Raw genomic sequence first — 22,974 nt, 5'->3', positions numbered from 1 at the left:
TGGCTGGTCCTGATTTGGATGTTACAGAGAAATAGAACTGGGCATAATAAGAATACTGATGACACCTCACCCCAAATCTCCTAATGACTGCTCCTAACAGCTTTATATAAATGTTAAATAGCATTGGGGACAAGATAATGCTGCCAGGGGCTAAAAGGCTCCTGCTGGGAGGAAGGGCGGGATCTAAATCAAATAATAAATAAATAAATAAATAGACAATAACCCAATGCTATTCTCTGAAACCAACCCTGGAGATAGGATCAGAACCACTGCAAAACAGTGTCTCCAATACCCATCTCAGTAAGTTTGTTCAGAAGGATACCATGGTCAATGGTATCAAGAGCTGTGTTAAGACAGTGAGCAAGAGTAACAGGGCCACATTCCTCCTGTCCTTCACCTGATAAAAGTCATCCATCAGGGCAACCAAGGCCAATTCAATGCCATTGGAGGGTGATGCAGGCACACTGCAGCTTATTACACATTTGCTTTGCAAGACTCTTCAGAAGTGCAAAGGAGGGAATGGGGGGAGAGAGAAGGAGAGATAACATGTTTGGCAATAATACTTTACAGCAAAACTAACTTTTAGTTAGCAACCATTACTAGATGAGCAAGGCAGACTTTACTTGCATTCCTTGCAGATCTGTTCCTTTTTATTTCACCTCTACAGCTGTATCCAGTGTCTTGCAGCCCCTCCAAAAAGCAGATCTGTGCCTCTTGATTACTTTGTAGCAACATGCGTGCTTGGCTCAACATAGCCGAATCTCAAGCTGTATCTTCAGTTATGCCTCTTCCTCTGAACTGGAAACTACTTCTGAGATCAACCTCTTCCTTTGCTGTGTCGAATTTTAGCAATTTATTTTGTACAGTGGAGGTGTCATAACTTGATCAAGCTAAGCGAGCTTATCTCAATCCAACTGCAGGCAGGTTTTTCATCGAAACCTCTTGGAATGTTTGGCTCTCTTGCTCAATGATGCTATTGCAGGACCTGGGTCACTGGAAGGCTCCTCTACTTTTATTAATTGCACGAGAGGAAATATTTCCTAGCACAACAATGGGAGAAGCCACACCCAGTGGACCTGCCCCCCTTTTTTGTCTTAAGGTACAGGAGTCTGGGACTGGTAATTCTTTCTAGTTCAATTGCTAACAGTTGATAAGCACTCCAGAAGAACCAGGGACTTCTCATTAATTAGCTACAAGCAGCCCTAAAAGCGACGCTCATGGGTTGGGATAGAAATGTTTGCCATCTGTTAGAGCAGGTTCATGCTGAAGGCACTTGTCAGTTCTGGGACCTAAATGAGTGCTGGTCCTACCCTTCTGCTTCTGAACACACACGTCATGGTGCTCTACTGGTATTTTGCAAATGCATTTTAACAAAGCGAAAACTTATGATACACAGCTTTATATAGTTGCATAATGTGGGAGAGTCTTAAATTAGTGACATGATGTACATGAGCTGTTAAGGAAAAGTCACACCAAAAGTGACTTTCTCTTCTCTTTGCCGTTTGTCTTTAGTTTAATGTGGAAAATCCAGTGTCTCTGTAACCTTGGAAAATCTGAGTAGTGTATCCACTTTTGGATTGTTAAAGGCACACTGAAAATTCTTTCTATATCTTCTAGAAAAGCAAAAAAACCCTACATGACTTGCAACAGTGTTTCATATGCATGTGAGAGAGGATGAGAAAGATGTGACGTTTCATTAATCATGGCACTAATTATTCTAGGCTTGCAACATTTTCAACAGATACCAGGGAAACTGCTAATGTCCCAGACTGGTGCCTGGAGACTGTAGTGAACAGAATGAAACCTAATAAATTGAAGCAAAATTCAGAAAAGACAGAGGTGGTCCTGAGAGATGCACTCTTGTAATGGGGATTTGGCCTGTTCTGCAGAGGCTTGAAAAATGGAGTTCATTGTTTGGGAGCACTCCTAGATTAAGCTTTGCATCTGGATGTCCAGAAGGTGTGGATGCTGAAGATACAGGCAGTTCACAGGAAGTGAGGTGATGGAAGAAGAGACACATGGTCTCTCCTAGAGGACGTACCTCTGCCGGGCAAGCTGTGGCTCCTGAGGAGGGTCAGATGAGGGTCTCCTTAGGAGTAAGGAAGGCTTGTTGGAAGAAGAACTTTCACCCAGTCGTTGTCCCAGCTTTCCAGATAATGGCTGTGGGCAGGGATGCCTTTGCCCAGCTTAGATTGGTGCACTATCTGCGTCCATTTTAGAGAAGATCAGACCTTGGTTGTACCCAGGTTGGAATATTGCAATGCCTTCTACATGAAATTACCTTGAAACCTGTGTCTTCAGAAACTTCAGTTGGTTCAGAATGCAGTGGCAAGGATGTTAATGAGTGCTTATCCATGGTGTCATATTGCATAGATACTGTTAACAGCTGTATTGGTTGCAAATTTGTTTTCCTGGCACAATTCAGTGTTGGTGATTAGTTAAACCACTATAAGGCTTGGTGTCATGATACCCAAGGGACCATCTCTACCCAGTCCATCCTGCATATTCCCTAAGATCTTTTGGAGAGGTCCTTCTCTGTGTCCCATTCATAAATGAGGAACATTTAGGTAGGGCAAGAGAGGGTCTTCTCAGTGGCTGTACCCAGATTGCAGAATATTTTGCACTGTGATATTTGTTTATATGGGTAGAGCCTCATTTTAGAATGTTTGTATTTGTCAAGCCCATGTCTGGTTTTGCGCTGTTTTATTTTATGAGATTATGTTCTTTGTTTTTAATTGTTGCAAGCTGCCAAGTACAAATGCATTGGAAGGGCTCCATTTAATGCAACTGTATTGGACATGTTTTCTAAATAAATAAAATGGAAAATGCAGTATAAAGTAATCACATGGGGTGGGGGAAGAGTCTTTGTGTATACAGTGATGGAATCTGAACTGATTGTGACTAACAAGAAAAGGGATCTTGGGGTCATGGTGGATAGCTTATTGAAACTGTTGACTCAGCTTGCGGCAGCTGTGACCAAGGCAAATTCTATTGGGATCATTAGAAAAGAGAAAATAATTATGCCAATAAAATAACATTTTATACAGACTTTTGGTTTGACCATACTTTGAGCCAGAACTGAACACAGTATTCCAAGTGCAGAAAAAGACAACCAACATTATCAAGGAACTGGGGCAATTCCCCTATAAGGAAATATAACATTGTTTGGGGCTGCTTAGTTTAGGGAAAAAAGGGAATAAATAAGGGTGTAGTCATCCAGGGTCTCAGGGGTCTTGGTTCCCCAAAAAGTAAAGGGTCTAAATCCCAGCAGGGTCCCTAAGTCTCCAGCATCCTATGAACCAAACAGAATGAAAGGGGAGTATGTTGGCCACTGAGTCAAGTCTTCTTACTTGCTTTGTTTCCTGCTGACTGAAGATAATTAGAGCAAAAGTAGTTCCTATTCATTCCTACTTCAAAAAGCCAAGTTGTGGAGAGTAACTGCAGAAGAAGAGAAGTGAATCCTGATGATAGCATCCCATCTACACCATCAACTATTTTGGTAGTAACAGGAGATAAATGTGTAGACATTGAATCCAGTAATTCAAGCAATATCTTGGACAGTGAGAAGGGATAGTCAAAAGGAGACAGTGACAGAGAAGCAGAAACCAGTATTTAAGCCTGTCCAGATTATTATATAATCTTAGAAGGGGGTGTAGCTGTGAATATTATGAAGGGACCCTGCACTTCTGAATTTGCCCCTATGCTACTGAGAGTAAGGGACGACATTCTAGAGGTGTATAAAATTATCTACTTCCTGCCCACCATGCAGAGAGAGGTTTCTAGCACTTCAAGTCATCTAATAAAGCTTAATGGTGGGAGATTCAGGACAGACAATGGGAAGAGTCAGCTTGCAAAAAGGGCATTGAACACTGAAACAACATTCTGATATGTTACTTCAGTGTCTGTCCCAAAAGCACTGTGATTGGGAAGCATTAGTAAAGTCATTCCATGGATTGAAGCTAGAGTTGTCTGTGATAAAATTATTGCCCCATCTCTACTCCCCCCCATGGCATTTTTCCTCAAGATGCTGCTGGGAGTACAACACTCATTATCCTTTACCATTGGCCATGCTGACTGGGGCTGATGGGAGTTGGAGTCTAACAACATCTGGAGGGTTGCAGGTTCCCCGGCCCTGTTCTTTGCTTCAGACAAGGCCCAAATTTCTGTAAAGTGGTTCACTCTTATTCTGGATTCAGGCTCTCTCTGAAGCAGATGCAGATCCCTACTATATACTACCTTCGGAAATGGAGGCAGCATGCTGCTGGATACCAGTTGCTGGAAGTTGGGCGTTTGCCCTTATGTCCTGCCTGTGGGTTCCCCATACTTACAGGGTTGGCCACTGTAGGAAACAATAGCATTTTAATATTAACCTTTTTAGCCCGTTGCTTACGCTAAAAATAATCTTTCAGCTGTTGTGTCTGTGCATAGCCTATGTAATACTATCATTGTCTTCAGAATAATTCGTTAGTTAACAAGGGTTTGGCTTACAAACCATTAAGTGGTTAGCAAGACAGCAAAGTGCACTGAAAGTACAAATGTTGACATTAAATTTACAAAAAGCTTTCCTGTGTTTAATAAACAAAATGAACAAGCAACAAATTCACTTGATCACCTTGCTTCTAGCTGCTGTGAAAAGGAAGCCCACAACTTCAGGTGCCTGGCAGTCAGTGTATCCCCTTTATGAATTCAAGTTATGTAGTAAATGGATACAAGGAAGTGTCCTTGCTTAGACCTGTTTGTTCCTAGAAGGGGAGCACCTCATCTACAGCACATGTAATCATTGCATCCATAGGAGAACTTGGTTTTGTTCTGTTAAATACGGTAGCAAACAAAGGTATCAGTCTTTCTCCCTTTTTCTCTCTTTCTAGTTCTTCCTCCAGTGCTTGTTCCGAGGCACAGTGAATACAACCCTCAGCACAGTCTCCTGGCTCAGTTTCGCAACTTGGGACAAAATGAGCCTCACATGCCACACAATGCTACTTTTCCAGACTCTTTCCAGCAGCCCAACAGTCATCCGTTCCCTCATTCACCCAACAGCAGCTACCCAAACTCCCCTGGAAGCAGCAGTGGCACCTATCCTCACTCACCTGCCAGCTCTGACCCAGGAAGTCCTTTCCAGATACCAGGTAAGCTTGCGGGGTGGTAGTGACATTTCCAGAGCTTGGATCCAAATCACCAGGGGAAGGCAACTGTCCATTAAAAAAAAAAGCCGATATACACGTTGGTTCAGAAAGCAAATGTAACCTTCTTTGTTTTGTCTTATGACATAAGCTTATTCTGACTAAAAAGATCAAGTAGATAAAGAGTAAAATGAAATTACTGCTTCATGAAGTTGCTCTCTTACTTGCACAGAAATAACCTTTTCCCTCACTGTTTGAGTGTTTAGTTCTCACAAATCTCTCCTGTGTGTTTTGGATTGTAAAAAGATACTAAAGTATTGCTCAGTTGTCAATTGTATATGCAAAATTGGGGAAACATAAGTCATGGTTCAAGAGAACTTTGAGAGTGAGTTTCCAAACAGTGTTTAAACTTCAAAAATTTAAACAAATGTAGGAATACACAGACATGGCTGGAGAGCAGAAGTATTCAAACTGTTATTAGTGTAGCAATCAACAACTGATGATTTATGCCTGTATAGCTACTGAAAGCTTAAACCTAAGGACCCTGGCTGCCACCCAGCAATCAGTTGGCCTTAACCAATCCCAGTCTCAATATTGCATGAGTGTAAATCTTTCCATGTACTGGATGGTAGCCCCTGTTTGCTGATAAACATCAATGTTACACTGTTCATCTCCTAATTTCAATGCTTCATTTTGGTAGGTGGCTATTCATTGCCTTGCACTAACAACTCACCAGGAAGCCGCAGACAATGACTAATTCCATGGAGGTGAACGGGCTGGTGGAGGAAGAACATCCTCCTCTGCCACTTGGTCTCTTTGCTAGATGTGGAGGAAGGAAAGCCTGTTCCTCAGTTCTGTCCTTCCTCTGCCATTCCACTAGACCAGCCTTTTTCAACCAGTGTGCCTCCAGATGTTGTTGGACCACAACTCCCATCAGCCTCAGCCAGCGTTGCCAATGGTCAGGAAAGATGGGAGTTGTGGTTCAACAACACCTGGAGGCACACTGGTTGGGAAGGCTGCACTAGACCGAAAGCATTTTTTTACTTGCCTGCATTTCCACACAGATGTGAAGGAGAGGGCTTCCTGTCCAACATGAAAATGTGGAGTAGTAGTCTCTTAGTAGGTTGGTAAATTTTGTTGGCTTAGGCTGCAATCTAGTACACACTTATCTTGGAGTAAGTCCCATTGAACTCAGTGGAGCTTACTTCTGAGTAAACATGTATTGGATTGCAGCGTTAGTGTTGTTACAGCACCATAATAGGGAGTTATTTCTCACCTAAAACCACTAAAGACAATAAACATACCTTAAAAAGATAATCCTGAAGATATATTCAACCCTCTTCTCTCTTGTAGTGTGACTTAACCTTTGCTTGCTTCACAATTACACAAGCCTAGTTCCCTCAAGAGAAAAGTCTAGCATTATACAGCCATGAGAGTGGCTGTATATTATAGCCAGCGTGGATTTTTCACATTCCGCAATGTTAAATTGAAAATGCCCCCCAAGCCATTCTGATGCTTCCCATAAGCTCATTTCAAAACAAAACTTTACAGATCTTATAGTCCTGAACTCAGAAACACTTGCTTAACAACCCTCTCAATTTTCATGGCGATACATAAAACAGTCAGAGAATCAAGAGTTCAAAGTCTAAAAAGAGAGGAAAAAACCCCAGAGCCCTTTTGGGCTTTTTTCTCTCTCATAATCTGTTGAAATTCATTAAAAATCAGCCATGTTCACAACATACCTGTAATCCTAATACTGACCTTGTCCCATACTCTGACCTTCATCTTATGCAGTTTAAAAGTTTAAAAAATGCCTGGCTGATTTTTAATTAATTTAAGAAAGTTTGACTGGCAGCCTATGATAACACAGGGCATGCTCAGTAAGAACCAACTGTCAGTGTTCTAAAAACCTCACAGCTGCTGGGCTTGGCTAATCAGGGGGCCACATCCACACCAGACTTTGATTTCACTTGAGACAGTCATGGCTCGCCCAGAGAATCCTGGAAAGTGTAGTTTGTGAAGGGTGTTTAGAGGAGACTCCTGTTCCACTGAGAGTGCTCCAGTGGCCAGACTGGTTTAACAGTCAGCCACTCTGGTTGAGCAGGGTGTCTCCTAGCAACTCTCAGCACCCTTCACTAACTACACTTCCCAGGATTATTTGAGAGAAGCTATGACTGTCCAAAGTGAAATAAAGGCCTCGTGTGGATGTGGCCAGGGACAGCTTTGGTTTAAATTTGGGTGGGAGGCTACATGTGCCTGCTGTAGAATAAAAAGGTGGGGGAAATGCTAAAAAACAATGATACTGTTCACAATGTTTTCCTTTTGGAAAGGGGCTTCCCTTCTGCCCAGTGCCCACCCACCCAATCTCCTCCCCCTCCCTGCCCTTCCCCCAGGTCAGTGTTGGACTAGGACCTGGGAGACCAGGGTTCGAATCCCCACACAGCCATGAAGCTCACTGGGTGACCTTGGGGCAGTCACTGCCTCTCAGCCTCAGAGGAAGGCAATGATAAAACCATCTCTGAATACTGTTTACTATGAAAACCCTATTCATAGGGTCAAAATAAGTCGGGATTGACTTGAAGGCAGTCCATTTCCATTTTCAAACATGATTGCACAGAAATAAATCCCATTGAACTCAAAGTATGCAAATGATCAAACCCATCCTCCCTTCTCCTCCCTCCTATCCCCTCCCTGTTGCCCCTTCCCTCCCCCTTCCTTTGCCCCTCCATCCCCATCCCCTTCCAATACCCTCATTCCTCCTCCCCCTCCCCTTCCTCCTCCCCCTCCCCTTCCTCCTCCCCCTCCCCTTCCTCCTCCCCCTCCCCTTCCTCCTCCCCCTCCCCTTCCTCCTCCCCCTCCCCTTCCTCCTCCCCCTCCCCTTCCTCCTCCCCATGGTCAGTTTTACTTCTCTTAAGCATGATTGCATTGGAAGTAAATACCATTGAACTCTATAAGCATGCAAATGATCAAACCTGCCCTCCCCTCCGCCTTCCTTTGCCCCCCTCCAATATGCTCCCTCCCCCTTCCTTTGCCCCCCTCCAATACGCTCCCTCTCCTTCCTCCTCCCCTTCCTCCCCCCCCCCGGTCAGTTTTTCCTTCCTAAGCATGATTGCATAGGAGTAAATCCCATTGAACTCAATAATCATGCAAATGATCAGACCTGCTTTTCTCTCCCTTCCCCTCCCCTCTTCCTTCTTCCTCCTCCCTTGCCCACTCCAGCCCTACCCCCCCCGGTCAGTTTTACCTGTCCTAAGCATGATTGCACAGGAGTAAATTGTACTGAATTCAATAAACATGCAAATGATCAAACCTGTCCTCCTTCTCCCCATCCAGCCTGCCCCCATCCCCTGTGGTCAGTTTCCCCTATTCTAAGCATGATTGCAGGGGAGTAAATCCCACTGAACTCAATAAGCATGCAAATGATCAATCCATTATCAGCAAACTTGCACAGGATCCCATTTCTTACCTGCCAGATTAAAAAACAGGGAAATTCACTAATAGGCAAAAAACCTTGTGGTTTAAGAATGTAGCTATAGCCCACAGCTATTTCTATCAAACTTTAAAAAGCAGGGAAATTGGGCAGCTATAGTGAATGCACCAGGGAAGCAGGAGACCTGACCTCCTCTCTGAGATATTGTACTGCCCTACAAATTGGTCAAAATGCAAACACAATTTGGGTTGGTCTTTCACAGTCCAATCCGCTTGCTGTGTAGTTTGGAAGAATTTGGTAAATGTGGGCATACGGTGAGTGGTGGCAACACCTGCAATCAGCCTAAAGAATAGAAAGAAGACATGTGCTATGCTGATCTTGTTTTAGCAGGGAGGAAGCAACATTATTAAGACAGTTGATATAGTTCAGATGGTCACTTTAAATATGTCTGATTTACTTTGCAATTTTAGTGAAGTTTCTTATAGGAAATCATTTTCTTTTGTTTCTATTTCTGTGAATATGTGAAGTAGAGCAACACTGTGAAATTTACACTAAAAAAACTCCAAACATAATTGTGGAATAATGGCACTGTCTTCTGCAGAATAGTCTCCAGTGGACCTCAGGAGTGTCTCAATTTGCACAAGATAAAACAGTGGGAGGAGAAATATATGTTAAAAGCAAAATTCTATGTGTGCTTTATGTTTTTAATTGACCGTGCCCACCTTGCCTTAAATAAAGTGGTTTAAACATAGCAGGCTCAAAGCATGTATCCTCTTTTTTCCAACGGCCAAGAGTCCTTGCTGAAGTAGCAACATATTGTAATCAGTCTGATTTTACATCAAACTGCAGTTTCAGATTCAACTGTTGATGCACCAAAAATAGAAATAGAACATAACTTCCAGTTTGAAACACAAAAGGCTGTCTTCAACATCATATGACATTGACCAAAAAAAGGCTTTGAAATTAATAAAAATAAATTTGATACAGATTTGTAGGATGAGTAATGAGGGAAATAAAATTTTCTAGTTTAGATTCTCTGTAGAAACATTAGTAACACAGGAAAGAAGCAAAGTAAGAACAACACCAACAAACATACAAAAATATAATTCTTTAACTTTGGAGATGGCAGGTGTTGCCACTACTCACCATATGCTCAGAGGCACGTTACCAAATTCTTCCAAGCTACACTGCAAGGTTTTTTGCCTATTAGTGAATTATTTCTTAATCAGAAAGTAATGACTTCTGTTGGTCTTGTTTTTAAAAAGTTAAGGGAGACTTGCTAGGCAAAACTAGAGACAGATGAATTAAGGGCTTTCTTAGATTATAATAAGGGGGCGGAAATTTGGCTTGGGCCACTGACCTGACCCAGTAAGCTCTTCATATGCTCGTACCTGTCTTAGTGCTTTTCAATTAACATGAATGTACAAAGAAAAATGAAATAATTTGTATTTTTTCCACTTAGCTGATACTCCCCCTCCTGCTTACCTGCCTCCAGAAGATCAGATGACACAGGATGGTTCACAGCCAATGGACACCAATATGATGGCACCTCCAATTCCTGCAGACGTAAACAGAGGAGGTACAGGTTTTATTTCCCCTTATATAAAATTTAAATGCTGTCTAACGTATGTATATGGCATCATTTCAATGCTGAGTTTAAAACATGGTACTGGCGTACACTTTATGAAAGAGAAGCTATGAATGATCATGCCGTTTGTGGGCTTCTAGCATGCATCTGGTTGGCCACTGTCAGAACAGGATACTGGACTAGATGGGCTGTGATCTGATCCAACAGAGCTGGACTTATTTTTTATGATTTAGAATATTGTACTCATGCTCTGGACTCAGAATCTGGAGCAATAGTAAAGTGAATATCAGTGGATGTGCTCCCTAAGGTATGAAAATGGTGTGCCAGCAAAACTTGCTCCAAATTGGGCACTACCTCTCCCTCCCTTTAGTTGAATGCAGGTGGCCCAGACACCTACAAAGTGTTTATCGTTGCCAGCAAGATTAGAGAGCCACCTGGATAACTTGGCTAATGTTGAGCCTAGTGTGCAACTTTAAAAGTATTTGGAAAAATAAGGGAAAGCAACAATCTCATGGTAAATTTAACTTGCTGTGCTTTAAAGCAGGCTTGCAATTGATAAAACAATCTTTTGGTGGTTTCGCTGATCTATTCATTATATGTAGTCCTTGCAGCTGACGAAAGCAAAAAGCAAACTTATCAGTGTTTATTCTTGACTCTCTAGACTTTTTGTACACATTATTTTTGTAAACGTCCTGTATCTTTGTCCTGGGATTCTTGCATTCCTTAGGAATTCCCCCAATAACCAGAGGGCTACGTGTCTAATCAGTCTTTAAGGGTTTGTTTGGATATTCTGGTTGCAACAAACTGGTGTGTGTTGGGCAGGAAGAGATGCCCCCATATAAACAGTGTGCTCCTCATTGGGTTTTACTTGAATCGGCTCTGGTTTGTGTGGCATGAACATTTAACTGCTGCCAGCAGCACTGTATTATACTCTGTGTTGCCTAGACCTTGATCACAGCATCTTTACCCAAAAGGACAGTTAAGATTGCCAGATCTGGAACCAAATTAGGTTTCTGTCATTTTTATAAGCTGTATTGCTACCAGAAATAATGGTATTTGCAGCTTTATCCACCTCTGTGGTCACAGTGGCAGCTTTTCTGTGCCCTTCCCCCTGTGGCTTTGGGGCTAGATATTTTAACAGGAGGCAGGAAACAGAACGTATAGGGCAGCTGTTATAAGCACAGAAGCGGTAATACTGGAGGCCTGGTTACTAGTAGCAATGCATATTTTAAAGAGGCAGATGCTCCCTCTAAATCTGGTAACTTTCATCCCCTGGTTTTAATATCCCCTTTTTACAGAGGGTAAACCTACACTCACTTATTTCCTTTACATCCACATTGTTTACCCACACCTGTTTCCCTTAATTCTGTGAGTTCATTTCTCTACTCTTGTACCTCTACCTGATATATATGGTCACATCCTTTGTTTTATAGCCCTTCTATAAAGGTCTGCTGCAGTTTGTGTATAGGAAGGGCACTGGCAGTAAATGTAGGCTCAAGCACTCTAGCTGCAGACATTTAGAGGCCTGTTCTTTGTGAAGATTTGTTAGTCTTAAGAGATTTGGCCTAACAAGCTGCATCCTGTCAATGAAGTTGGGTAACTCCTATTGTTGGCTCATGCTGGGAATAGAGAGACAAAACGCACCTGCTCTGCATGACTTAAGGCAAATGTGAGGAAGTTAGTATGAAATCTGTGTGAGAGAGATATGATTTCATTCTGCAGGAATGGCCAGCTGGCAGGATTTCTTCCTGAGTTTGAGAACTAGGGCAGAGCTGTGTAGCTTTAATAGTTACTGGCATCTTACTGTGAAGAGTGCACCTACTTACTAATAATTAAAGGCTGCCTTACAAAGACTTGAAAGGATTAAAAATGTCATGGCTTGTTTGCATCAGCACTTCTTGGCATATCCTTGATAATCAGTGAATGGGATTTAGATGGGCTTTCTCCCCACTCCCCTTTTAGGTTATATGGTCAGCTGTCCAGTCTTCCATATAATCAGTTTCCTATGGCCAGAACTATATTTGTGACTGTCATTGGTTGACTTGCCCTTCTGTATGTTAGATCATATAAATAAATCCTTATCTACTACCAAGAGTCACTATGGTAAGGTGGTCAGTGTCAGACGAAGCTAATCTTGGGGCAGTTGCTATCTCCCTGCCTAACCTATCTCACAATGTGGTTGTGAGGATAAAATGGGGGACCATTTCATATATATTTAATTTCTATCCCACCTTTCTCTCCAAAGGAGCCCAAGGTGGCAAACAACAAAGGAACAAAACAATGCAATTGACAAATAATTTTTAAAAAACAGTCATATATCCTCATTCATAATAATTTCAGGGTTGCCAGGAACAGTGTCTTTCAGCCATCAAATGCCTGGGTGAACAGCTATGTTTTATAATTCTCCCTGAATGTTGTTAGTGAGGGAGACAGATGCTCTTCACAGGGAGGGCATTCAGCAAGCGAGGAATTGCCTCCAAGACAGTCCTGTCGCAGGTCAGAGCCAACAGGGCAACACCCAGCAGCGGCACCACCAACAGGGCCTCCCTTGCTGATAGTAGGGCCCAAGATGGTTGATATTGGGGGAGGTGGGTTTTTTAAGGTACTTTTTAGGTTCCATGCTCTTTAAGGCTTTGTGTACTAGTACTAACACCTTGAATTGGGCCTAATAGCACACTGGCACCTAGTGCAGTGCCTTCAGGACCAGCAACATGGACCCATTTAGCTACCCCACTCACCAGCCTAGCAACTGATTGCTACACTAGCTGCAGCTTCTGGACCATTTTTTAAGGGGTGCGCCTTGTAGAATGCATTTCAGTAGTCCATGTAGGAGGTCACTAGAGCATGGACAACTGAGGCTATGCTGTCTTGCTCCAGTAATGTCCATAGCACAAGCACAGCTAGCTACAGAAGGCAATTGGAACTCCTGTGACAGATTGAAATCCAGGAGTGCTCCCAGATTATGAACCTGCTCCTTCAGAGGGAGTTCAACCTTTCCAAAAGAAGTCATTCACCTAATTCCTGGACACAGACATCGCCTATCCACAGCACTTCTGTCTTATTATTATTATTATTATCTAGTTTATTTATATACCACTTTTTGGCCAAAAGGCCCCCAAAGTGATGAACAAAATATTATAAAACATATTGCAAAAAAGAATTACATAAGAAATAACCAGTAAAAAATATACAGTAAAAATACAATGCAACACAAACAATGCAAATACAAAACAACAAGAACAATGTATCAGGTTTAGCTTGAGTTTATTGGCATCCATTCAATCCATCACTGCTTTAGGCATCAGTCCAGCATTTTCACAGCTTCTCCTGATTCAGATGGAACGCACAGATACGTGTCAACAGCATATTTGTAACAAATCCCCAGCTTCCAATGGTTTAACATAGATGCTGAGTTGCATAGGACAGTGGTTCCCAATTTTTTTTTCTTTGTGGATCACTTGAAAATTGCTGAGGGTCTTGGTGGACACTTCATGATTTTTCTGCCTGTTGTAGCCATTGTATTGCACTGTGCACTACATGACTTTTAATTGTATTTTTATTGCTCCTTTTATTTTTTATATATTGTATTTTATTGTATCCCATGGAATTCAGATTGTAAGACAGTAACAAACTATATAAGAAATCAGCAATTAAAATACAATTAAAAATCGATATGACTATTTAATGTGATGAATGTGCTGTCTTCCATTTTCCAACCACAAATCCACAGACACACTGAATTAAGCTCATGGGCCACAGTTTGGGAACCCCTGGCACAGGAGACAGAATGAGTCCTTGCAGGACCCTACAGCTCAAATGTTGTGGGACTTTTCCCACAGTTCTTTTCAGTATTTTTTACCATTGTGCCTGACTTGCAAGTGCAGTCTTCTGGGATATGGATATTTGGTCAAGGTCTTTTAATTGCATTGTCATAGGCATGGCTTACGGTAGCACATCTGGGTTCTCTAAAGCATTGAAGTAGTTTGATAAATAACTGCTTGCCTGTGAAGAAAAAAGATTGCTGCTAGGTGACCAGGCAGTAGTTTTTGGTAAACTGTATGAGACTTGGTAGTTTTCTTTTGAGCTTATCTGCCACACAAACACAGCACAGTCGTCAAATAAGCATTTTCCCTTCTTTCACAAACCGGACAGCATGCCTCCTTTTTATTTAAAACAAAACTTTAAAAATATGCTCCCTGGAGTTGGTCTGTGGTGTAATTTTAAACTATTAATTAACCTAATACTATTCCTCACATATACCTCCATGCCCCCACAGAGTGACAGATGAGACTGTCCTCTTTATCCTCCCAGCAGAGAGTGACTGAGCCAAGGTTACCCAATGAGTTTCACAGTTCAAGTGACAATTCAAACCCAGGACTCCCCAGTCCAAATCTATCACTCTAGTCCAGTCTTCCCCATGCTGGTGCTCTCTAGATGTTTTGGACTACAAATCCCATCATCCATGAATGACTATTGACCATGCTGGTTGGTGGTGATGGAGTTTGTAGTCCAAAAAGCCTGGAGGGCACCAGGTTGGGAAAAGGTAATCTAACAATCCTTTTGCAGTCACTCTATAATGTGACCAGTTAATAGATAATTAGTGTTACAGTCTTAATTCTTATAAGTCTACTTGTAAAGGGTGGTTTAAAAAATCAGCACACTGCTTGGCTGAATACTTGTTATGCTTTCTTCTCTTTTCCTTACATAGAGGCTTTGATTGAATTGCTAGCATGGCACAAATGTATTGCATAATAGGGCATTGTGGGAGAATGACTTCTAATTAGCAGCTGCATAGCCAGATTTTTTTTTGTTTTTCAGTGATCTTAAGCCAAAACCTACACACTGAAAATAAATAAATAAAACTTTAAAGCTCAGGAACTCATTAATTCTAGTGTCACTGATTTCTGTTTTTCCTCCTTTCCAGATGTTCAGGCAGTTGCTTACGAAGAGCCAAAACACTGGTGCTCTATTGTCTACTATGAGCTCAACAATCGTGTTGGAGAGGCATTTCATGCCTCTTCAACAAGTGTGTTGGTGGATGGCTTCACTGATCCTTCAAACAACAAGAACAGGTTTTGCCTAGGGCTGCTCTCTAATGTTAACCGGAATTCCACCATTGAGAACACCAGGCGGCATATTGGCAAAGGTACTGTTGGGTTTTGTTCATATTTGAAAGTGGGAAGTGAGAGGAGTAGGGAATGCAAGCTACATTTATTGCCTCAAGGTTTCATTGAGAAGCAACATGCTCAACTTTAGTGCATATACAGTGTTACCTCTGTGTACACAAAGTACTTTTGACAACATGTACACTATAGGCTTCCACCCAGATAATTTTTCTCCAAAATACTTTGGTTGGGGGGAAGAATGCCCTTTTGGACTTACAACAAAGGAGATGGACCTATTACTGCAGCAGGTTCTTATCTGGGGATTAAAATCACAATTGGGCCTCCTGATGAAGCTAATATAGCTTGCAAAATAGGGGGAAGGCTTGTTCTGTGTAGAGAAGTTGGAGCAAAAAATCTTAATTTCACATATACGCTCATGGGGTCTGAACTGGCGGTGACCGACCAGGAGAGAGACCTCGGGGTTGTAGTGGACAGCACGATGAAAATGTCGACCCAGTGTGCGGCAGCTGTGAAAAAGGCAAATTCCATGCTAGCAATAATTAGGAAAGGTATTGAAAATAAAACAGCCGATATCATAATGCCGTTGTATAAATCTATGGTGCAGCCGCATTTGGAATACTGTGTACAGTTCTGGTCACCTCATCTCAAAAAGGATATTCTAGAGTTGGAAAAGGTTCAGAAGAGGGCAACCAGAATGATCAAGGGGATGGAGTGACTCCCTTACGAGGAAAGGTTGCAGCATTTGGGGCTTTTTAGTTTAGAGAAAAGGCGGGTCAGAGGAGACATGATAGAAGTGTATAAAATTATGCATGGCATTGAGAAAGTGGATAGAGAAAAGTTCTTCTCCCTCTCTCATAATACTAGAACTCGTGGACATTCCAAGAAGCTGAATGTTGGAAGATTCAGGACCGACAAAAGGAAGTACTTCTTTACTCAGCGCATAGTTAAACTATGGAATTTGCTCCCACAAGATGCAGTAATGGCCACCAGCTTGGACGGCTTTAAAAGAAGATTAGACAAATCCATGGAGGACAGGGCTATCAATGGCTACTAGCCGTGATGGCTGTGCTGTGCCACCCTAGTCAGAGGCAGCATGCTTCTGAAAACCAGTTGCCGGAAGCCTCAGGAGGGGAGAGTGTTCTTGCACTCGGGTCCTGCTTGCGGGCTTCCCCCAGGCACCTGGTTGGCCACTGTGAGAACAGGATGCTGGACTAGATGGGCCACTGGCCTGATCCAGCAGGCTCTTCTTATGTTCTTATGTCTCCTTAGAACCTGTTATTGTCAAGGTAAAATAATACTCAAATCTGTAACGAAGAAGTGTCACATTTTATTTATTTATAAAAGAATTCATATATTCTACCTATTAAAATCCATAATGCCCAAAATAAATAAATCTCTATAAAACACAATGATATATCTCCTCCTTTATTTTAAAGATTGAAGTAGTATTGATATATCTCCTCCTCTATTTTAAAGATTGAACTGGTTTTCAGTGTAATTTGGATTTCTAGAAGTGTGTTCCTTTTGTTTGTCTTCTTTTTAACGGAGGTGGACTTGAGTGAAGACTATAACATGTATACTGTAAATTTGCTTGGAATAAAAATAGTTCGTCAAATATCCGTATTAAAAATTCCCAGGTTGATTTTTCTCTAGAAGATTACTTTGGTTTTACAAAGCCAGATGTGAGAAAGGGAGAGTTTTTTCCCCCTAGACTGCAAATGATACTTTGGCTACATAGAAGGATATTTTCTCTTCCAGGTGTATGTAAGATGCAGTTGGGGGAATATCCACAACTGGTGCTTTCTAAACTTTTCAGAACATTCTTTGAATGGGAGGCTGTTAATCTTTTTTTCCTAAAAGTCCCACTCTCTACTCTTATGAAATAGAATTGCTGGTTGGCAAGAGCCTTGGCAAGAGCATGGAGCTAGTTATGGACAAAATGATTTTATTACATTTATATCCTGCCCATTTCCTTTGTTTCCTTGGGTAAAAATGCACCTTCACAGTCTACTTTTTAACTAGGAAAATCCTTTAGTCTAAGGATATGTGCATGTGCAGATGTCCAAAGCAGCAACAGATTGACTAATGTTGCCTGTGAAACATGCAAAGAAATTTGCACAATTCCTGCAGTTATGTGGTTGTTCCAGGTGTATGAAGTTCATGCATCACCGTGAAGATGTGTGTTCCTCATTTATACCATGACACCAGAACCAGAAATTAGTTATTCATAGTCTTTAATTGCTGCTTTGAATATCTGCACCAATCTGAAGTGCCTCAACATCAGAATAAATCTTAACAAAATCATGCCTCTTTTATAGGAGTTCACCTGTATTATGTTGGTGGTGAAGTCTATGCAGAGTGCCTTAGTGACAGTAGTATATTTGTGCAAAGTCGAAATTGCAACTATCATCATGGCTTCCACCCAACAACAGTCTGCAAAATTCCAAGTGGCTGCAGTTTGAAAATTTTCAACAACCAAGAGTTTGCTCAACTTCTGGCTCAGTCAGTGAACCATGGCTTTGAAACGGTGTATGAGCTCACTAAGATGTGCACTATCCGTATGAGCTTTGTTAAGGTAAGCCATGCATTTTGGTGAGTGTGCCCCTTGTAAGGCATTGCAATGCAGATGCTTGAGTTTGATAGATCTCTCATCGGTAAGACTCAAATGGATGGTTTTAAAAATGTCTCTTGTCTAGAAAAATAAGCTAAACAGAAGAATGCACATGCACACAAATACTCCCCAAAACTTAATCTGTGAGGCTGCTGCTGAGCCTGATCATGGAGCAGAGCAGGTCCCAGACAGGTTACAACAGTTTAAAATTCAGTATTAAAAACAGTTAAAACAAATTATTCACAGGAATAGTGTGGGTCCTGAAATCACACATCTCAAGTGTCAAAGGCAAGGTTAAGATGTGCTTTTGGCATCATTAAGCATAGTAGTTGTTTCTATACATAGAGACTTTGATATAAAAATGCTGCCTAAAAATGCTACCAGTAATAAGAAACTCCATTTATAGGGACCAATGTATTTTGTAGATGTATTATGCAAGAGGTGTGTTCTATGTTGGGTCCTCCTTGAGAGCCTTCATAGGAATGAGACAAACTACCATAAAACTACCCTGATGAAATTGCTGAAGACATGAAATCCCTCCTTTATGCAGCTGCAAACCTATATAGAATCCATGTTAAGGTATGTTTAGAAGCTACATGGGGAGCGTTTCGGTTTGTTGGAACATTTCATATTAAGAGTGGGAAACCTGTGGTCTTCCATATGTTGCTGGACTCCAATTCCCACAGTCCTTGTCCATTTACCATGCTGCCTGGGGCTGATGTGAGTTGGAGCTGCAACAAATGCTGGAGGGCGATAGGGTTTTCCATTCTTGTTTTATAAGAAGCATATCTGTGACAAGTCTATAGTGGAAAGGGACAACCTCTGTTGGGGATGGCTAATGAATCCTGACCTGAGTTTGTTCTACTGATGTATTTGGCAAGCCAACAAATCCTACTAAAAAGTGCTAACAAAGTGTTCTTACTTGAAGCTAAGATATTCTTGATTTCTAAAATTGCACTGTGTCTTACATGTTAATCAAACTGAAAAATATTATCTTGGATTTTGTGACGTGAAATTCTAGCTCCAGAACCAGACTATCAGCACTGGAAATATAAAGTCATTCTTTTTATCATTATTTTTAATTTAAGAAAATTATATCCGCTTTATCTTCACAGAAATAAATCGTGTTGAACACGAAAAATCCAAGATAGTAAATGTCTGCTGGCTAAAATAATTAGAGCAATAAAGTAACAACCTTTATCATGAGAAAAGAAGAGAAATCAAGCAAATGGGTCAAATGCATGCCAGAATAGAAAAGTCACTGCCATCAAGTGGAAGGTCATTAAAGAGTTTGCTGGATGCTCCCTGGGCAAGGGAGTTCAGTAGTCTGGGTGCAACTACTGAGAAATACAGGAATGTTAAGTTTGGCTGACTTGTTCCGTGGTACCTTACCATCTACCAGAAATTCTCTTTTGTAGTAGGAACATAATATTTTTATATAAGGGGGCAGTATTCAACTAAATTCTTGCACTAGTGCAATGGGATTCCCCCCTCCTCTCCCATGCATACTGCATGCTATCTCCAAATCTGCTCTGGAGGGTTGGGAAAAACCCCAGACCAGATTTAAGGGATGTGTAGGGGGAGGAGAGGGGGAGAATGTTCCGTTGCGCAAGGAGAAATCCATGTGCTAATGCCGTTTCTTTGAATATAATCCAAGGTATAAGGATACTGGATACTATGGCAGTGTATATGGAAAAATGTGATACAAAGAATTGAGAGAGCACCATTGACGGCCCAAACATCAACAAGTATTTTTCCTTGAAGATGGAATATTACAGAACAAGCACATTGTGTGTGATCAGTTACTTGAAAGAGTGTTCTCTTCAGGGCTTTTGGTCAGTTAAAAGGATGACTTCAGGGCTTTCAGTTGAGCTGCATCCTACAATGTTTAAATATACTTCAGATTAAAATTCAAGAGAGCAGAAATTGGTTGCATTCTTTTAACGGAAAAAATAAAGACTGACTGCTTTATGGAATGTGATATCATGTTACTGCCTTTGGATTCTCAGGATGCAATTAAATCTGTAGCCAGAAGAATTGCTGTAACACTCGCACTTCTCTGATTCTAGGGTTGGGGAGCAGAATATCATCGGCAAGATGTCACAAGCACACCATGCTGGATTGAGATTCATTTGCATGGTCCCCTTCAGTGGCTGGATAAAGTTCTTACACAGATGGGTTCTCCTCATAACCCAATCTCTTCTGTGTCTTAAAAGGATTCTACGCAGCTACGCTTCAGAAACTATTGAGCCTTGCATGTACTTGAAGGATGTATGAGTCAGACACATGTACAAAACTGGCAGCAGCCTTTATTATACTTGACCTCTGTGACCAACTGTTAGATCAGGAAAGGAAGCCACTACTAAGTTGTTGGTATCAAGATTTTTAGTTTACATAGTAGTAATCTCTTGCAAATCTTTATGCAGGGCAGCGTGTAATAGCTAGGGATGACCAAGTCAATGTAATCTGGATGCTGTTCTCAAGCAATCTTATCTAGCACACTAAGATCCCCTTGTGTTGAATATCCATTGTATTGTGCATTCTGGGATGAGTACCAAAACCCGATGAAGGTTATTCTCTCCTTTTTAACAAGCTTCTTGCAATATTTGAAAATTAATGGTTCTTGGTAATAGTTGCTATCCTCAGAAAATATTGAGGCTTCTGTGTAATCTTCTGAAATTGTGTACTGACCATACCGCTGCAAGAATGTTTAGGTATGCTCTTTGCTAAATGTATGTACAGTGTATTTGGAAGTTAGAGATGGACTAGCCTAAAGAAATATAGTTGAGGGAGGTGGGTGGGAAGGGAAAATGACAAGGACAGGTAGAATTATACTGTAAACATAGCTTGTTAAACAAGTCCAAGTCTTGCTGTGTGCATTTCATTTTATAGTGGCTTCATCTTACTACTAACTGATATATTTCTGCCCAACCACAGCTTCATAGAGTAAGGGTGAGTCAATAACTGCTTTTGTCATGTACTGCAAGGTCTGTATATTTCAAGTCAAACTATACAGCCTTTTTAAAATTGGGTGGGTTTTTTGCAGTTCACATAACAGAAGTAGCTGTTTTTGTTTGTAAGAGCTTTGTGTTTTGCCAACTTAGCAGATGTTAGTACATGTTGGGAGGACTTAAACAACCTATTCAAGTGTTTCAGACTTAAAGGTTAATTTTTTACCATTTAAATTGTTTTCTTTTTGCTAATGTTTTTATATTCATTCAAGCTGTAGTACTTTTCCAGTATTTTTTTATTCCAAAACTTAGTGGTTCATCTCTACTGAAGTTCAAATAAACGTATTACTTACTTTGATTAAAACCTTCTATTGTACAATTCTTCTTCATATCAAGCTGTAAAACACTAATTAGCTGTGATATAAATGGATATCAGTTGCTGAGAACAGTTTCTTGAGACAAGGAACTAGAACACAATTTTTTATTTTATTATTATTATTAAATTTGTATCCTGCCTTTCCTCCCAGAAGAAGCCCAAGGCAGCAAACAAAACACTAAAAACACTCTAAAACATCTTAAAAATAGATCTTAAAGACATTTTAAAACTAAAAATCTTTAAAAAGAAACCTTTAAAATCAACTTAAAAAGCAATTCCTACACAGACGCAGACCGGGGTAATGTCTCTATTTAAAAGGCTTGTTGAAAGAGGAAGGTCTTCAGTAGGCGCCAAAAAGATAACAGAGATGGCACCTGTCTAATATTTAAGGGAAGGGAATTCCAAAGGGGAGATGTCACAACGCTAAAGATCTGCTTCCTGTGTTGTGCAGTATAGACCTCCTGATAAGATAGCATCTGCAGGAGACCCTCACCTGTAGAGAGCAGTGATGGACTGAGTATATTAGGGGTAAGACTATCTTTCAGGTATCCTGGTCCCAAACTGTATAGGGCTTTATACACTAAAACCAGAACCTTGAACTTGGCCCAGTAGCTAATGGGCAGCCAGTGCAATTCTTTCAGCAGTGGGGTAACATGTTGGTGATACCCTGCCCCACTGAGCAGTTGCACTGACGTATTTTGCACCAGCTACGGCTTCCAGACCAACCTCAAGGGCAGCCCGATATAGAGTGCATTTCAGTAATCCAGCCTGGAAGTTACCAGTGCATGGACAACAGTGGTCAGGCTATCTCAGTCCAGAAATTGTCACAGCTGTATTACCAGCTGAAGCTGGTAAAAGGCATTCCTAGCCAGTGAGGTAATCTGGGGCCTCTAGCAACAAAGATGGATCCAGGAACACCCCCAAATTATGAACCTGCTCTTTCAGAGGAAGTATGCAGTGGAACTGATGCACAAACTTGGTCAAATGGAAGCGCAAACAATACCAAAAGCTCCCTTTCATGCCTCCAAAAAAATTAGTAGATTCTTTGTCTAATCTCTTATTGCCAAATTTATTAGGGAAGTTCTTTAAAACTTTGCTTGCGCTTTTACTTGATACATTTTACCAGAATACAAGTGTTTGCCTTCATTTTAGCGTTGAAAACATGGTTATCTCCTCACCCCTCGCTAATGTAAGGACAACAACTTTTTCACTTGAGACCTACTACAATCAGTTTCTTTGGATGGGTTATTAGACCCTGCAATCTAAGACTGTCAGAAGCAACCTCTGCTTTGATGAAAATCTGGGATGCTCTTTTTATCTGGTGTAGGTGAAATGCTGAAAAAGGCTTCTGAGAATTAGCCAAATTTTGTTTCTGTCTCTTTCCCTTCGCTCCCCCTGCCCCCTGGTGTACTGACCATACAGCTACATTTTGATGCATGCTGCCCTGCATAAAAATTCTTGCAGCAGTATGGTCAGTACAGGGGTGCGGGAGAGAAAGAGACAAAAACAAGAATTTAAAAACAGAACGCTCTTCTCATATCTGACAGCATGAACAGCCCACAGCATCAACAGGGAAAAGTTACCATTGTGAATAGATTATTTTTAATCAAATAAAGAGACATTTCTGCTTACTGCTGACAAGCTGAAATAGGATATTTGATCAAGAGCTGCAACTGAACAGTTCAGCTTGTCTGTTCCTACAGTATTTGAAATGCATCAAAGTAAGTGGATCTGAATGTGGTTTTAAAAGGGTGATAGCTTTTTAACCATAT

At 41.2% G+C, this 22,974-nt stretch overlaps 1 protein-coding gene across 6 annotated transcripts in view; it reads left to right on the top strand.

Annotated features, from left to right (window-relative positions):
* SMAD1 (SMAD family member 1) overlaps positions 1-21,190 on the top strand; it is a 52,705-nt gene extending 31,515 nt beyond the window's left edge. For all 6 annotated transcript variants that reach the window (XM_061584783.1, XM_061584781.1, XM_061584782.1 and 3 more), the window contains 5 exons: positions 4,869-5,126; positions 10,013-10,129; positions 15,063-15,284; positions 17,583-17,839; positions 19,945-21,190. In XM_061584783.1, the coding sequence (XP_061440767.1) occupies positions 4,869-5,126; positions 10,013-10,129; positions 15,063-15,284; positions 17,583-17,839; positions 19,945-20,088 (998 nt within the window). In that variant the 3' untranslated portion in view covers positions 20,089-21,190. The remainder of the gene's footprint in view (positions 1-4,868; positions 5,127-10,012; positions 10,130-15,062; positions 15,285-17,582; positions 17,840-19,944) is intronic.
* The last annotated feature ends 1,784 nt before the right edge of the window (positions 21,191-22,974 follow it).

The sequence above is a fragment of the Rhineura floridana genome, chromosome 9 (genome assembly GCF_030035675.1).
Source record: "Rhineura floridana isolate rRhiFlo1 chromosome 9, rRhiFlo1.hap2, whole genome shotgun sequence".
Lineage (NCBI taxonomy): Eukaryota > Metazoa > Chordata > Lepidosauria > Squamata > Rhineuridae > Rhineura > Rhineura floridana.
This window is presented reverse-complemented; position numbering and strand designations above follow the sequence as displayed.